General features: G+C 38.6%; 1 protein-coding gene across 4 annotated transcripts in view; it reads left to right on the top strand.

Annotated features, from left to right (window-relative positions):
- Positions 1-18655, top strand: part of LOC124721201 (uncharacterized protein DDB_G0271670-like) — a 193652-nt gene that overhangs the window by 67137 nt on the left and 107860 nt on the right. For all 4 annotated transcript variants that reach the window (XR_007006292.1, XR_007006293.1, XM_047246047.1 and 1 more), the window contains exon 5: positions 10331-10475. Coding sequence is in view for 2 of the 4 variants with exons in the window: in XM_047246047.1 (XP_047102003.1) it covers positions 10464-10475 (12 nt within the window). In the remaining 2 variants the exon portion in view is untranslated. The remainder of the gene's footprint in view (positions 1-10330; positions 10476-18655) is intronic.

Raw genomic sequence — 18655 nt, 5'->3', positions numbered from 1 at the left:
CGATTAAAGTACTCAGTAGTAAAGCCGCTTTATAAAAATGGAGAAAGGGATAATGTAGACAATTTTATACCTATTTCTATGTCATCAGTGTTTGCTGAAGTTATCGAAAAGGCTATGTATCTAAGGATAATTGGTCATTTTATATCACATCATTTGCTATCAAATGTACAGTTCGGCTTTAGAAGTCATTTAACAACTGAGAATGTTATATTCTCTTTTTTGTGTTAGGTACTGGATGGGTCAAACAAAAGGTTTCGAATGCTAGCCATATTTTTTTGATTTAACTAAGGCATTTGATTGTGTTGATCGCAAAATATTGCTCCAGAATTTGGACCTTTACAGAATATGGGGAGTAGCTCACAATTGGTTCACCTCTTACTTTAACAACAGACAGCAAAAGTTCATTATTCACAGTGTTGAGAATGGCTGTGATGTGGGGTCTGAGTGGGGTACGGTCAAATGGGGGTGCCCCAGGGAACAGTGTTGGGGCTACTCTATTATTACGGGTAATTCTAAAATACTTCTGTTTGTTGATGACACTAGATTTGTAGTAAAGGATGTTGTGTGCAACATTGGCTCGGTTTCAAATAGTGCAGTTCATGACATAACTTCGTGACCTGTAGAAACTAAACTAACGCTAAATTATAGTAAGACTCAGTTTTTGGGGATATGATTAGTGAAACTGAACAGTTCAGATTTCTAGTTCAGATTTCTAGTTCAGATTTCTAGTTCAGATTTCTAGTTCAGATTTCTAAATATTCAGATAGATATTAAACTGTTGTGGAAAGCCCACATTCAGGATCTTGTTCAGACTTATTGCTGCCATTTTCACTATTCGAGCAGTATCTGAAGTAAGGTATCATTAAAGAAACAGGCGGTTCAGGCAATAAGTGGTATAAGTTCGTGAACCTCTTGTCGACTACTGTTCACTAGTCTGGGTATTTTGACATTAGCCTCTCAATATATATATTCTTTACTATCATCTTGTTATCAGTATCAGCTTATTCCCAAGAATTAGCAGCTTTCACTCAGTTAATAAGTGTCAGAAATCCAACCATTATTTGGATTGAATTTTGTGCAGAAAGGAGTGCAGTATACTGCTGCATCCATTTTCAATAAGCTACCACAAGAATTCAAAAATCTGAGCAGTAATCCATGCACTTTCAAATTGTAACTGAAGAGTTTTCTCATGGGTCACTCCTTCTGTTCTGTTGAGGAGGTGCTTGAAAAATTAAGCTGATTCTTATGTTATGTTGTTGACTGCGTTTACTTTAACTCATGGCTTGACTTTTTTTTGGGTTCATAAACATTTTATTTTTATCTGTTCTTACTTTTATGTTGTAATTTCATTTACTGACACATTCCATGACCTTGGAAATTTGCTCCTCAATTTGGTCCTACAGAACATGACGTGTAAATAAAAAATAAAAAAGCACAGTAAGCCATGCATTGTACCACTTTAAAACCTAAAATTAATTACTATCAGTCAAAGATTTGGCATACAAAACTGATTATTAAATTATAAGACAATTATGAATAAAAATTCTCAATACAGTGGAAAAACAGCCAAAGTTGCAAATTTCAATTTATTTAGTTGATCAGTAGAGTTGGATCAGGGCCCATTTTCAAATCCTTCAGTTAATCAAAATGGTATTTTCCAAACTGCAAGAACCATGTCAATATAACAGACATATATGTATAACAGAGTGCGAATGAGTAGTTACAGAGCATACAGATAACTATACCAAAAAATGTATCCTAGGGAAGTGTGATAGTATGCAGAATCTCACTGAGTTCTTTTGAGCTGTTTGCTAGAAATTTAACTATTGCTGATGTCAGCTCTAAAGAAACAGGTAATCGTTTTCAATGATAGGGATGTCAGTTTCTTTAAATGATTGGAATCAAAATGATTCAGAAGCATTATTGTGTTTCTACATTTTGATTGTGAAATTTTCCTGTTGTTTAGAGTAGGATTCTAATATCTTGACTGAAAACGCATTTACAGGGAATGCTAAAAGGTTTCTTATTCTTTCTCAGACATATACACTATGTGATCAAAATTATCCGGACACCTGGCTGAAAATGACTTAAAAGTTCGAGTTGCCCTCCATCAGTAATGCTGTAACTCAGTATGGTATTGGCTTGCCTTTAGCCTTGATGACAGCTTCCACTCTTTCAGGCATATGTTCAATCAGGTGCGGGAAGGTTTTTTGGGGAATGGCAGCCTATTCTTCATGGAGTGCTGCACTGAGAAGAGGTATAGATGTAAGTTGGTGAGGCCTGACGCAAAGTTGGTGTTTCAAAACATCCCAAAGGTGTTCTATAGGATGCAGGTCAGGACTCTGTGCAGGCCAGTCCATTACAGGGATGTTACTGTCGTGTAACCACTCCGCCACAGGCTGTGCATTATGAGCAGGTGCTTGATCGTGTTGAAAGATGCAAGTGCAAACCCCCAAATTGCTCTTTAACAGTGGGAAGCAAGAAGGTGCTTAAAATATCAATTTAGGCCTGTGCTGTGATGGTGCCATGCGAAATAACAAGGGGTGCAAGTCCTTCCATGAAAACATGACCACACCATAACACCACCGCCTCCGAATCTCACTGTTGGCACTACACATTCTGGCACGTGATGTTCACCGGGCATTCGCCATACCCACACCCTACCATCAGATCACCACATTGTGTACCGTGATTCGTCACTCCACACAATGTTTTTTCACTGTTCAATCCTCCATGTTTATGCTCCTTACACCAAGCGAGGTGTCGTTTGGCATTTACTGGCATAATGTGTGGCTTATGAGCAGCCGCTTGACCATGAAGTCCAAGCTTTCTCACCTCCTGGCTAACTGTCATAGTACTTGCAGTGGATCCTGATACAGTTTGGAATTCCTGTGTGATGGTCAGGGCAGATGTCTGCCCATTACGACCCTCTTCAGCTGTCAGCTGTCTCTCTGTCAGCAGAAGAGGTCAGCCTGTACATGTTTGTGCTGTACGTGTCCCTTCACGTTTCCACTTCACTATCACATTGGAAACAATGGACCTAGTGATGTTTAGCAGTCTGGAAATATTGCATACAGACATTATGACACAAGTGATGCCCAATCACCTGACCGCGTTCGAAGTACGTGAGTTCCGCGGAGTGCCCCATTCTGCTCTCTCGTGATGTCTAATGACTACTGAGGTCACTGATATGGAGTACCTGGCAGTAGGTGGCAGCACAATGCACGTAATGTGAAAAATGTATGTTTTTAAGGGTGTCCAGATACTTTTGATCGCATAGTGTATGTCTAACTGGAACAGTGTGTATAATGAACCTAGTTTGTATCCATATTCATATCTGTATAAAATGAATAAGGAGTGCTATGTGAAATCAACACTGTCACCAAAGATACTACATTAAAACTTCTAGTAGCTAAACCTTACTAACTACTGATAACCGCTTTCGGACCAACATGTTTTGTCCTTTAGAAATTAATCTTCTTTTAGGTTCCTCATCTTTGTGAACCAAAGACATTGTAGATAGTGCCATTTTCACCTACACCTTGATTCCCCTTGGAATCAAACCTGACTTTCTTTTCAGTTTTGGATATTTGTACCTATAGTGTACAGTAAAAATACACACTACATGGCATTTAAGTTACTTTTTTGTCATTCGTACATGAAAGATTGACTAATAATTTATTAAAATGTCGTAAGTAAAACTTTGTAGAAAGTAAAATTATGTTTTTTGCATCGATGTCAACATTATCCTTAAGACATTTCGAAGTTGATTTCTTTTTGTGTTGTCCACATCATGTCTGCCCCTCTGCTTTCGTCAAATAGTGTCTATGATTATGATTATGATATGATATGATATGATATCTTGCTTCTTATGGCATTTCCTTCTCTGAGAGTCTGAGACAGTTTGCAAGAGACCTTCTCATAAAATGTTTTTGCCAATACTTAGCAAGTTCGTCATAGTTACCCATTGTGTGAGTGCATCAGGATGTTGGCATTCTTTCATGGTTTTTGTATTTCACATAAAGAGTTGCCAAGCATTTACTGCTGACACATTTAAAGGGAATATTATGAGTTACCAGTACAATGTTTAACTTTTACTTTGTTTTCTATATTTGACAGCATTTTCTTCATATAAGTCTATTCCTTCCATAGGTTAGGTTATTTTTTATACTGGGTAACATAGTACAATTGATTTTTATTTTTTTTCTTAGCTGCTTGATCTATTGTTTGGTTTTCCCAACAGGCCTGTGTGAGTCAACAGTGAAACTGTCATTAACATTTTATATAGACTAAAGTAATTATTGGATTCTGATCAGCTGAATGGCAAAAATAATCTCTCCCACTCTTAGGTATTTTCTTGTTGTCTCCCAAAGGAGTGGTCCCAACTCTTCGATCTTACAATCTTATTGTTATTATACCATGATCTCTTCATAGAACTGCCAGCACCTAGTATTGGGATAGTGTTACCTATTCTCTCTCGTTGATATATAGCAGATTGCACCAAATTGCGAGGATGAGAGAAAAGGCATGAGGCCTTATAAACTGTATCTTATTGGATTACCATATGTATATTGTTTTGCTCCCTGTCTTCCATAAAATGGTATCATTGTCTTGATCAGCAACAAATTTACATCCTGATGATAAAATTACATCAGTTTTTAATCAGTATTTCCACAGAGGCCATTCCTTAGAAAAATTTTGTTTTCTGAATTATGTTTGTCATGATTTACACAAATATGTTCCATGCCATAACAGAAATAGCCTCCTTCTGAAAGTAGTTAATCATTTCCCAGTATAACATTGACCTAACCTACAAAGCTGACACTGATACTGCATTCTGAGCTAGCTTTTTGGTAATATAAATAATGACCTAACCTACAAAGCTGACACTGATACTGCATTCTGAGCTAGCTTTTTAGTAATATAAATAATTAAATGGTCCGTAGATCATTTGTACAATTTTTATCAAAACAGTGTGGAAAAAGTCACTTTACAGTTTATGTATACTTAATAGGTTTGCGAGTGTCATCACATCATCCTTTTTCTTTGGCCTTTGTCCCGCGTCTATGTTGGGTAATTTAAAGGGTGGCAGGATGCCCTTCCTGTCACCTGTCTCCTCACTGCTTTCAACTTCGGGTTTTAACCAGCTTTCTGTGCCTAGTATTATGTGAGATGCACTGTTTGTAGGAGTGGTTCAAACCGTGGCACTTTCTTGCAAATGCTTAAACAGTTAATCACTAGGATTTTAATACTCTTACTTGCAGTGGTTATTTCTTTGTATCTTGTACTGACACTTCTGGGCCTCTTACAGCTATCGTTACCTGAACTGGCTGAAGACGCACTTAATGCAAAAAGACTCACACAGTCAGCCACCTTGGTAGCAGCCTCTGATGTGTAGTGCACATCTGACTCATTTAGTGGAACTCCACAGTTCTCTACCTTACGGCACAATTCTAAAAACTTGCTACCATGCTTGTCCCAGAATCATCAGTCTCTGGTTAAAGTCTTCACTTGTCTCAGAATAAGGGGCCACAATCAGTTCTGGGGACAATGCCACAAATTGTCAGCTTCATTGCAACTCTGTGGTCAAAGCTGGTCTTCTTAATCTTCTTCTACTAATCACTGGAATGATCAAAGTATTACTTCAGAACTCAGATGACGGGGATCATTTGTTCCAGTGTGCACCACAATTTGCAGTTAGTTCCACTCTGTTTCATTGGAATAACCTCTTCAACGTGTTGAATGAGATCTTTAGGCATATGCACTGAGTGTATATGATGATCTTTCTCATCCCTTGCTGCTATTTTGTTAGGGGTACCATTATTTGTCATATGTTTGAATTGCCAATGATTAATAGGCTCTGACCCTTTTGCATTTGCTTCCTCTTGATACAGGACACAGCAGGTATCCCAGCAGGTGAACTGAGTCTCACTAGTTCAATTTTGGTGTCATTAGAAGACAGGACCTTGAACTTGTTAGGAGGATGGGTATAACATCCTGAGTTTTCTTTGGTCCCTGTCTCCCCTGTACAAGGCACCTAGCCCTACCACTGCCACACTACTCACAGTCAAGTGGACAAATAGTGATAGATCCTGTATTTCTTGCAGAGGACAGTGCTGAGGTACCTTTGGTATCTGGTACACTGTTCTCAAGAGTCTTCCCAACACATTCATTTGCAGCAGCTTCCAGTTGCTTGTCAGTAGTTTGAGCAATTTCCAGCTACGTACAAAAGTTAAAAAACTTGCTCTTTGTTTAAGAACAGCATTTGCAGTGGGGCTGCATTGTGTCTGGTGCAATGTTTTACAGAGCACTGAACAAATAGCCTTAAAATAAGCTTGCTGAATCTCTCTTAATTTCTGGATCCGTCAAGCTAAAAGTATTACTAATTCCCTTTAAATTAGTGCACAAATGAAATTTCTGTTACGGCAATAGAAAAACGTAGGACAAAAGTTTACTTATTTCCCGAAACTCTTTTGGATTATACTCACTATTCAACCCGAAAATAGTGTTAATTTTTGATAAAAGCAGACAGTATATACTTGTATTGAAAGAAAAAACTAAATGTGACATGATATGTTAATTATATGATGTGCTGCACTAACTAAATCACAAATACTGATTTAGTATCAGATAATCTGCATGATACAAGTGAGTGTTGTTATGAACAACCCAGATGTGTTTAAAGAACCATAAAAGCAGAATGTAGAACAAATATTACTGCAAATTTTATGGAATAAAGTAATGATACTTGAGTGAGGGTAGTGAAGCCTAACGTGGGAGCCCAGTATGAAATTGCACAAAAGGTGGGACAAGTGAAATAATGTGGCTTGTTTCCAACTGTGGTGGGCTTTTTATTTATTTTTATTGGTCACAAGGCTGTGACATGGGTCAGCTTAAGTTGGGGCCAGTCTGGTGTCTTTACAGAAGTGACTGCGCACTGTGGTATACATACTCTCTAGATCAGGGTCAGTCACAGTGTGCAAAACTGCACAAATACACAATGTGCAGACTGCGTGCAGTTAAAGGCTCAGTCTCTCAGCACTATTCTTTATGAAGGCTCAGTCTCTCAGCACTACTCTGTATGTCTCGGCTTTGCTTGGTCCTTCTCAGTATAGTATGACTTTTCATTTAGCAGTGTGATGCAACACTTTTTTCCAGAATTTGGTGAAGCTTATTTTGGTCAATGTGACTTTTCTCAATTAGGCAGTCTAGTGATCTGTTGCATTCCTTTCAAAATGAATGGGAATCACAGAGGGGAAGGATGAGAATTCTCTATATCTATTTTGTAGTCCCATAATCGGTGGGTACTGCAAATTTGCTATGATACAGAAATCCAACAGCACAGAAAGAATTTAAATAATAGGTCAATGATGAAAGAGCTAAAAATTGTAATGATTGACAGATATGGGATTCATTGTTCTGTATATCAAGAAGCACTTTGTGTTAAATATGCAGGCATGGAACACATGATGTAATTGGTAATGAGAAAAGTAAATTTTGAGCAGTCGTATGCGTTAGTAAATCACCAGTTGCAACAGTTTTTGAAGGAATTGAACAGACAGTATGGAGACATGATATATTACTGCAAAGTATGTTGGTTAAGTCTAAGGACATGCCGGGAATGAGTTTGTGATTTAAGCCCTGCTGTTGTTGAATTGCTGAAGTAAAAAAGGAAAGCAAGAATGGAGGTTACAGGATGGATTGCAGGCCTCAAATTTAGATCGGGGTAGACTGCAGACTGCTCTCAGTATGACACTGTTAGGAGAGAAGCAACTTATTTTTGATTAAGTTCAGTGGCTTAAAGAAAATATGAAATTTGAGCAAGCCATTGTGGCATTGAAAGAATTACAGGAATAGCTTTCTAAACATTTGAGGGCAGTGCCAATCTTACATTGGTTTTTGAGCGGTTTTCAAGACAGTTTTCAATTTCAGTTGAAAGCACCCCTGTTTATCTACAGATGAAACTGGTCAATATGCATTGTAATTCCAGTTAAAAAGACAAATTATTTTACATTAAAGCTTTTGAGAAGTTCTACATTGTTTTCCTTAGAAAGAGTTTTCATCTCTCCATAACGAGGTCGCAAACACGATATTAGTGTTTTGATCATCATAAGTCTGTGCATGTGCTGATAAAGTTTTTTGCCACATATAAATTTTGGTTATGTCTTCAGCACACTAAAAACATTTTGTTCGGAAAGCAGTGGAGAGTAATTGCATTTCTTTTGATCACATGACATTTAAAATTGTGGTGAAGTGAATTTTTTACTTTTTACTAGCAGCAGCCTTTGGTGCAACATGGAAAAATTTGTGACTGGCCTCATCTTTGTCTCAGTCGAATACTGTGGTCATGTGTTTCATACATAATGCACTACTTGTCTTGTGGCCTCAGCTAAGTGTTTGAATTTTCTTTTGTAGATTTGGATACACAAGTAGAATAATCTTTTTATAAGAGAACACATTTCCTGCATAGGCTATATACTTTCATTGTATGTCTTGCACTTAGCTCATTTAAATGTCATTGGTAATTGTGCATTTCTCACCACCCAAACCTAATTATACAGCCTTTACTTGTAAAGCAATATCCAAGATCGTTTTACAATGTGTGCTTCATAATACCAATGAGGTTGAAAGTAGTTAATTGTAGAGTGTAATTACAGTTAAAGAATAAAGCCTAAAGCCTATGGAGAAAGAATGTTCTCTTTCAAATGTATGTTGATGTTTACTAATTCACAGCTGCATTTTTTTCCTTGGCTGCTTTAAATTATTTGTTTGCTCTCGTGTTCATTCAGTGGGGTCACTCTTTCATTGCAGAATTATTTAAAGTTTGTGTGTGTGATGTCTGCTGTTTGTAAATACACACAATGTGAAGGATTCATATTTTGATGTGGTGATAACTGTGTGCATTTTGCCATGGTACAGAACATAATACTGTCAACTTCTATGACTGTTTAAACTGTTTATCTGCTGCTGGCAGTATTTCAAATTCCTGAATAATAGCCATGACTTCCCCCTCATGAGTGGACTAGGTGATGATATCATGTAGTAGGTAGAAAGTCAACATATGACTAGTAGTGTAAAATGCCTGGGTATTTATAAGTTGGCACAAATGCCCAGGATAAATACCTGAGCAAATGCCCAGAATTCATAAATGACAGGCATTTATGCATTTTAAAGATTGATTAATAGGTGGCACTTATAAAAAAAATTTAAGCTGATATTTTGTATTGAAAAAGGCAGTTTTGCAAAACTGCTTCTTTAGTGGTTGGGTAACAAAGTTGAAAAAGCTGCTTGAGAGTTGAGGAGAGTTGTCAGGGGAAATAGACCGGACTGTAAACATAACTTTTTACATCTCCAGTGAGGTCAACATGTTGTTGAGTTGGGTGGAGGACACACATTACAGTTGAATGCTACCAAATATTACTGTTTACTGAGCAGTTTCATTTACTATTTCTTAACCACCTGTGATATTTGCAGTTTTAACTGGTGTTTCCGAATAAATTGCAGTACTTCGGACGCCATGCTGATTTACTGCCCAAACTAAAATGTAGTAACCACTTTGCCGGCTTAATTTCTTTGTGTTTATCTAAATTAGACATGTTTCATAGTAAGAATAAAAATGAAAATTGTCTTGAGCAAGCCAAGCACAATTGAAAAATCACAAAATTTGGGAATGTTAAACAAATATTAGTTCTTAATAAATGCAGGTATGTAATGAGAGAAATGCCACAAGTCCTGTAGAATTAAATAACGATATATACTTGCTGGGCATTTTAAAGTTCATAATTGTGGAACTTAAAAATGGAGTCTGATATGAGAGCACAGTTTCATGATGATAGTCAGCTCTCGGAGTAGTTGCCGAGACAAGACATGCGAAGTAACACAGCTGGTTTCTAGCTACAGTTGGCCTTTAATTAGCATTCCTCCATCATAAAGCTGTGATGTGGAGTGGCAGAAGATGAAGGGTAGAGTTGGAGATTGTAGAGCAGATATGACACACTCTGGTAGGCCCTCGGTGAGGTGAAGCTGGCTGGAACTTCTGTCGTTATGTTGTTGTATTACTTGTGCCACCAGATTTTAACTTGTTCCAGTTAGGTGTACTTTGTGTTTGGTTATTGATTTTACTTTATAGAAATAAAATAGGTGGAATATGTACTTTTTACATTGTAACAGACTAATTGTGAAATTCTATATAAAGAAATGCATGAGAAAGAACCATGTATTAATAAAGTCCCCCTCACTGTGTAAAAGAGAAGGAAATGTTTGCAGGTGAAATTTGACGCAGCTATATCTGGCAATGTAGTAAAAAACTTAACACTTTGCTTGCTTGCAGGTATGAAGCAGAGACAACATAGTATGATGAAATAAGTGGTTTTTATTCAGAAAGCTGTATAATTTGAAGACTATCTGTATTTGCTAATTGCATTAATTACCGAAAGCACAAACTGCTCTGTAGCCCTGCATTCATGATGATGGCGGTATGTACCAGTGCTTTACAATTCAAGGAAACGTTATTTTTGTTATTGTTTACTTTTTCTGTCATAAATATTAAAACAAAAAACAGCTGATAAGAAAGGTCATAGCACTGTAGATAACTGTGGATGTGTGTCATGTTTGTGATAATGCTAGTAGTTTCAGATAGTAACATAATAGTTGAAACTTTTATCACTTGAAATAATAATAATACTAATAACAATTATTATTATTATTATCATCATCATCTCATTTGTAGCAGTTTACAGCTTCAAACTGAGGGTTCCCCCCCCCCCTCCCCCCCCCCCTCCTCTTATCACATATAACTGGAATTTTCAAAGACGGATAAAAGTTGTTGTTACATATTTGCTACCCTTGGGTGTGTAGAGTTGCTGAAATATGGACTTTTGTTACAGGGACGTTACATAAGTTCTCAGATGAAATTTCTTGCTAGCACAACACAGAAACGTGAGAATAATTGATGAGCATGTGTGCCTGCAATGAAGTTATCGTATTTGTTTCGACATAATTTTGAGATTTTTTTTTCATCTTCCAATCTATTACTCATATTTTTTTGTTTTGAATATCTGGCCTCTTGTTGTGTCCCATGTGTACTCTTTTTACCGTATGCTATCTGCCTGCAGCGAGAGAGAGAGAGAGAGAGAGAGAGAGAGAGAGAGAGAGAGAGAGAGAGAGATGCACAGGGTCATTCTGTAGAAAAAGAATCTCTTCTGAGACTGTATCTTTCCAGAGTATAGTCTTCACAACATTCTCCTTCCTTGACTGATCCTGGTTATAGAGAGATAATTCATAATAATGTATTTCAAGTTGATTTGTTCAGTGATTTCGAAGGACAGTCAGAAACTGATGTCTTAAGTGCAATTCTGTCTTGTTTATTCCCTGAGATATTAGTCAGTGCACATTTCAAGTATAACCTATTGTTAGTTTATCCTATAGATGACACAGTGTGATTGAGAGTTGGATAGTTTGTTGCTCAAAGTAGGAGCAATGTGCAGTTATCAAATGACTGGACACAAAAACTCCTCTAGCAGAAAAGATAAGAAATGAATGGCTTTTGTCCATTACTTGAATGAAAACCATTATCTCAGTTGATTAAGTTGCCTAATCAATTTTTTTCCCATAAGGTGGTCAGTGTAGTGCAGATGTTTGATGCACCATTTCTATACTGTGCATGTAGTTAGCCTTCTGGTACACTTATCACGTTACTGTGGAATTTTGTAATAGTGTGAAAGCAGATAATTCTTCACTGTGCTTAGAAGAGCTACAATTTTGATTGGTGGTTGGAAGATCACTCTGTGTTCATGATTCTGTTTATTTTGGAAGATAAAAACATTGATTTGATCACATTTCCATCTTCTTCCTGGGATTGATATTGGGTTCTGTTCTTTAGAGCCTCATTGATTTTATAAGGAAAATACCTATTCATTCTGAATAAAGGCTGTAAGTTACCATTTAATCATGGAGGCAACCATATTGTGGTACATGATCTTGGTAAAATAAGTTTCCAAGGGATCCTACACATGTACAGTATTTGAAAAATTGTGGCATCTCTGGAAACCTAAAGTTAGAATCTGTATGGGTGAGTATGTGGTAAATAAAATCCCATAGATTCCCCACATTTCTCCTGTCAATCTAGAACATCAATAAATGGTAGACATCTGTGTCTCTTCTTTTATGGTGATATTAATTACATGAATAGAATTGAAATGTTCAAGGAATTTCATCAATTTCCACTTTAATATCTCTCTCTCTCTCTCTCTCTCTCTCACACACACACACACACACACACACATAAACAGAACACTGAATTCTACTGTTTTGAAACAGTGAACAGTGTGTGCTGATGGGGATACATTGACAACACTTTAATAGGATGGCCTCATAACGGAAGGTCCAACTACACTTGTCAAAATGTACTGGATATCTGCCACATGAAAACTATAATATTATGCAGTATGACTTACAGCAAAAACCTGTGTTAATGAACCTACTTGTAAGGAACACCTGTTTTTAATAATGATTTTTGTTGGTCCTGGTGAAATTGTTATAAGAATGATGTATTTGAAATTTGGTTTTTAACTTACCCCACTTAGAGAAAAGGTCCACTTTTAAAAAATAAATATTAAGCAATTTCCAAACTGAAACCTAGCTGTGATGAAATTCCTAAATATTTTTATCCCTACCATCTCTAGGTGGCTTACCACCATTTCTTGGATTCCTACCAAAATGAATTAGGTAGGTAGGTACATAGGCAGGTAGTTCAAAAATGGTTCAAATGGCTCTAAGCAGTATGGGACTTGACATCTGAGGTCATCAGTTCCCTAGACTTACAACTACTTAAACCTAACTAACCTAAGGACATCACACACATCCATGCCCAAGGCAGGATTTGAACCTGGGACCGTAGCAACAGCGCGGTTCCAGACTGAAGTGCCTAGAACTGCTCGGCCACAGTGGCCGGCCAGTTAGTTAGTTGATTAGTTTCATATTCCATAGAGCATTTAAACAATTCTTTTATTGAAATGATGTGGAATGAGTCTGTTTACAGGCTATGGATACACGATTAGAGTTAACATTAATTAACACTTTTCTTTGTCCTTCTCTTGCAGCTACACTTAAAAACTAGATATTAAAACAGAAGTTGGTCTGTGGAATAGGAGGACTTGTCCAGGAGAAATGATTTTAGGTTAGATTTAAAACTTGCTTTGCTACCTGTCAAACATTCGATGTTATTGGGTAAATGGTCAAAATTTTTGTTGCTGCATATTGAACTCATTTCTCAGCCACTGACAGCTTTATTAATGGACAATAAATTTATTTTTTTTCCCTCTGGTGTTGTAGATATAGACATCACTATTCTTCTCAAATTGTGATGGATTATTTATTGAAGAGGTACCTACTGCTGGTGAACACCACATATTATTCCCACACTGCTTACCTTTGTGCAATCGATACTTTCTTTCTGTGTGATGAGTTAACACAGAAAATTGTTTCATAAGACATTATTGAGTGGAAATATGGAAAAAACGTCAGGAGGTTGGTTATATATTTCACAAATTAGCAATTACACGAAGAGCAGAAGTAGTTGACCTTAGCTGTTTGAGAAGCTCAGCAATATGCTTCTTCCAGTTAAAGTTTTCATCAGTATTGTACCCAAAAATTTGGAGAGTTATAAACTGCAGGACTACCTGTGAAAGCAATTAAGTGATCTACAAAGTAAGCTGCAACTGCTGTGCTGCATTCTATGTGGGCATGACAGCCAACAAGCTGTCTGTCCACGTGAATGGCCACTGACAAACTGTGGAAAAGAGGCAGCTCAGCCATTCAGTTGCTAGACATGCTGCCCAACACAATGTGCTTCACTTCAATACTGCTTCACAGCCTATGCCATCTGGATCCTTCCTGCCAACACCAACTTTTCTAAATTGTGCAGGTGGGAACCTTCCCTGCAGTACATCCAATGTTCCCATAACTCTGTGGCCTCAGCTTTCACTAGACCCTGCGCTTCCCCCCACATATCATCTTCTATGCTCCCACTTCAGCAACACACCAACAACTAGCCCCCTCGCTTTCTCTCCCCCCTCCCCCTCCACTTGTCTCCTTTTCACTCCCCTTCCTCCCTCCTCCCCAAACCTCTCAACTGCATCTACCAGCCCTACCCTGTTCCCAGTCCCCACTACATCCCTAAATGCTTCCACATGTGACACTACACCCTCCCACACCCCCACCCTGCTGTCTTTTTCCCCTCTCTGCCCCAGATGCCACCTTGCCCCTACCACTCTGGTTGTTACTCGCATCAGACACACTTGCTTGTGTTCCAGCTTCGGTGGCCAGAGACGCGCGCGCGCGTGTGTGTGTGTGTGTGTGTGTGTGTGTGTGGCAACATCTACTCTATAGTGAGTAGCAATACTGTTGAGATTAAAGTGATACATATATGGCATTAAAAAAATTCCAAGTTCTGGTAATGTATCACTTTGTAAGCGTACTGGAGCTAAATTCTTAGTTAAGGAAAATTACCTTTTAAAGGAAACGTATTTTGATTCCCAGAGATTCTTTAAAAAGGTGTTTTACTGTATTCCTTATGAGCCACCCTGAACAGTAATCCATAGGTGTTTTTTTTTTTTTTTCTGCAAGGCTACGATTTTTTTCACCAATGTTCTGAAATAGTGTTCTTCCTATGTGATGTTATCCCAGTAATATTTGCTACACATTTGTTTATAAAATTTTTTATTTCTGTCACTTTGTATCCTCTGCAGGCTCCCTTCTGCTGTGTAGTCCCCCCCCCCCCCTCCCCCCCCCCCCCCAATCCTATTCAAACTAGTTTCCTCTGAAACAGCCCTGTAGTAGATATAATATTCATGTTTTTTGCACTCAGTTTCTGTTATGAATTATATCTGTCACATATATTGTAACTTCAAACATTTTTCATAAACTTCATAAGTATGTTACCAGTCAGAATTGCTCAGTTTTGTCCAATAGCGGTAAGAAGTGTGACCTTTTCAAGATTTTCCTGACATATACACCATATGAATAATGTTTGGAAACACATCTGCAGAATTGTCCATATCATCTTATATTTTTATGGGAACCTCACCATCACTACCAGTGATCAAGGTCGGAAGATAACCTTTCAAAATATTGGTGGATTGGACGATACTGCTTGACCACATTTTTGTAAGGTAGTTCAGTATATACTCTCAGGAAAGCTCAATTGAAATATTGATGTGCAAAAATAATTGAAAATGAATTGTGCTACTGTTACTGCAGTTCTCAGGGTTGTGAGGCTGATGACCAGTCACAACATTTTTCCTTAGTGTGAGGGTGGAGGTAAGGAGGAGTGACATGTGAAATGTGACACTGGAATGCTGGGATCAGTTTCAGCTAAATTTGGTACACAAAATACTGAGAGACTAGGACACCTGTGGGGGGGGGGGGGGGGGGGGGGTAGGACGGAAAGGTGTCGCATGTAAGGATAACTCTGGAGTGCAGAGAAATTTCAACCAAATACCAAGAATTGCTGATGGTGTTCATAGCATCGTTAGAAGGCCTTAACAGCCAAAAGCTAAAATTGTAAGAATCTTTTTGTTGTGCCTATCTGCGACTCAGCATCTCCGCTATATGATGAGTAGCAACTTCCCTTCTCATAATACTGTTACTCTTCAAATGAGGTGGTTGTGGCCAGTCCTTGGTTGTAAGTATTTTGATGGAAAAATGATTTTTTTCCCCTCTATATTGTCGTCCAGGGCTGACTGAAGAAGAAGATAAATCACTGGAAGAAACAGTTTGCATCAAGTAAAGAAAAAAAAAAGTGTTGTGAATAATTTCTAGTGGCAAGTATAAGGAGCTAAGTCAGAGTGTTTTGTTTCTGAATGGTGTCCTCATCAGTTTTTAATGGAAGATGGAAATTTTACTGAGGAATTAATTTCTCAAACTCTAAACAAGATTAATAATTATTGCAAACACATCTTCCAGTGTGTTCTTGTTATAAAGAATAGCAAATTATTTTTGAAGTACATATGGGCAGAAACTTATTACCCTGTTCCGCATGATTCTCATTTTAAGGAGGTATCACCATATAAGAAAGAAAGCAAGAATATTGTTAATACTGTGGGAAATGCAGTTTCCTTGTACTGTTCACTCATCTTGAAAGTGAAACCTTTTTATTGGGATAAAAGGTTTTTTCCAGTAAGAAAAGGGGGAGGGGGGGAGGCAACATTAAAAAAAAAAAAAAAAAAAAAAAAAAAAAAAAAAAAAAAAAAAAAAAAAAAAAAAAAAAAAAGGTACTTGTATAAACACCGTGATACTGAACCTTGTATTACACTGTCACACTGAACTGTGTATTTGACAACAGTTTACACAACAAAATGCCTTAAATGTTAACCTTTTGCTTCATTGTACTGTTCTTTTCATATCAAAAAACAAATAAACTGCGCCACTATGATTAGTGAATTTGGCAGACTTACTGTACAGAATGGCAGATCAGTCAACCGTAGCTACTGTGCACACAATGTACAAAAATGTTTCGTATTTCAGAAGTACAAATGTATTGTGGTAATAATATTACGCATAGAATTGTTGACTTGCTTATAATATGGTAATGCCCACTCTAGTAGATTAGAAGTGTACCAAGAAATACTCAATCTTTGGATGCCCTAAATACCAATATTGCTGACTTTCTTTTCTAGTTTGATATATTATGTATTAGCATCATATTCTTGGCTTTACATGGGATGACACTCTTACTTTCTTGCGTGCTTCTGAATAAAGGGAAATTGCATACCCAATAGTCATGAAGGTACATGTATATGTAAGACTGTGTTTTCTGACCTACGTGGCATGGGTAGAAACTGTTTGTCACTTGCTCCGGCGGATACACCAAACCACAAGGAAATGAATATACATTCCTATAAGTCTGCAATAGACTTGAGTACATGTATTGAGCAAAGAACTTAAAAGTCCGGGACATAATGAAGTCAGTACTAATGCAACAGTTCCAAATCAGTAACGATTTGAAACTGGAAACAAACTTAGTCAACTTCACTGTGCAGTGGCACAATTTGAACACCTACAAAGTACAGCAAGGAATGAGCTGCGCCACGAGCCGTGGCCACAGGCTATGGCTGAGAAGCAAACAGTTGTCACGGTGTGGCGCCACGTGACATGCATATCTTTGCAGTGGCTCCCCTTATGACAACAGCACGCAGCAGCTGCTTGCAATCTTAGTACCATTGACATATCCAGATCTTTGCTTGTCATGCAATACAAATCACTGGTTAGATCCCCCCCCCCCGTTTCTAATTGGCATGTAGGGACAGAAATGGCCTCACATGCACAGACTGCATTGAGGACAAGGAGAAGGAAAAACGGGAATCCCCACCACTGGCTCGAGCAGCATACCTTCCATGGTCAGAGTGGGAGGTGGGACCATGTGCATGAATTGAAGCAAAGTAACGACCTCTGGGAAACAACTAGGGTCAGCCCACAGGGACAGGAGTCGTGCACAGTGTGGTGTGAGGGAGGGGGTCAACCTCATTGGCTCCCATTGCTTGTCATTATGTAATTCCCATCAGTGCCTTGCACTGGGGTAGGGGGGTGGAGAGGGAAGGAACAGACCCGGAGGCTCTTACTGATTTGCAAAGAGTCCAGCAGTGCTTCCCTATCAGTGCCTGAGGAGGAGTCAGAGGTGTCACACCATGCTGTGGGCAGAGTTGATTGCAGTGACGGACCAGCCGCTCCTGGAGGACCGCCACCTCTAGCATCTATCACCCCCATCATTAACCATGCCGCCATGGATCCACCTGAAATTTCGGCCAAACATGTGAGCCCACACATGAGAGCAGGTGCAATAATACAGCAAGGTATGGGAGTGTGGAGCTCATGCCGCCAGATACAGGTCAAAGAGGGTATGTGGTCAACGCCTGTGCAAAATCTCAGCTAGGCTACGCCTATTGACAGGCTTCGACTGGCATATGGCCAGAAGCTGGTGAGTGCATCGCTTGACTTTGCCAACATAAAGATTTTCTTCATTTGTGATGTGAATGTCCTGACCAAGTGCTGTGCTTCCGAATTGAATGCCGGGTGAAAAGGGGTGATGGTCAGGTGCTCGACACCATTACGTCTACAAAAATCCTGAAATGCCGAAGCCGTAAATTGTAGGCTGTTATTGGAAACGAATCTAGCTTGGGCCCTTTCTGTAGCAAAGATTGTAGGTAAGGCCAGCCCTTGGCCTCAGATGATGATGTAGAATTTTGCACTACATGCGGGAAATATGAAAGGGTGTCAGAGACCAAGATCCACACCACTCCCTGGAAAGGGCCAGCAAAATCTCAGTGTACTCTTTGCCATGGGTGGTCAGGATGGGACCACAAATTAAAACATTGTGCTGGGGCTGATTGGTTATGCACACAGGCATAGCATTTGCGGACAGTATGTTCATCAGTGGCATTTATTGCCCAGCCAATACACATGGCACTGTGTCATTACATTCGTTCAGCACATTCCCCAATGTGCAACATGGAGGTGATGCAAAATGTGGAAGCGGGGTGCAGGAGGGACAACCACCTGTCATTCTGCATCCTCCTTGGCTAACAAAATGACTCCTTCCATAACATTGTCTGTGCCTGAGGGGTAAATAAATATGCCACTCTGAGTCCATGTCTTTAGG

The sequence above is a fragment of the Schistocerca piceifrons genome, chromosome X (assembly GCF_021461385.2).
Source record: "Schistocerca piceifrons isolate TAMUIC-IGC-003096 chromosome X, iqSchPice1.1, whole genome shotgun sequence".
Classification (NCBI taxonomy): Eukaryota; Metazoa; Arthropoda; class Insecta; order Orthoptera; family Acrididae; genus Schistocerca; species Schistocerca piceifrons.
This window is presented reverse-complemented; position numbering and strand designations above follow the sequence as displayed.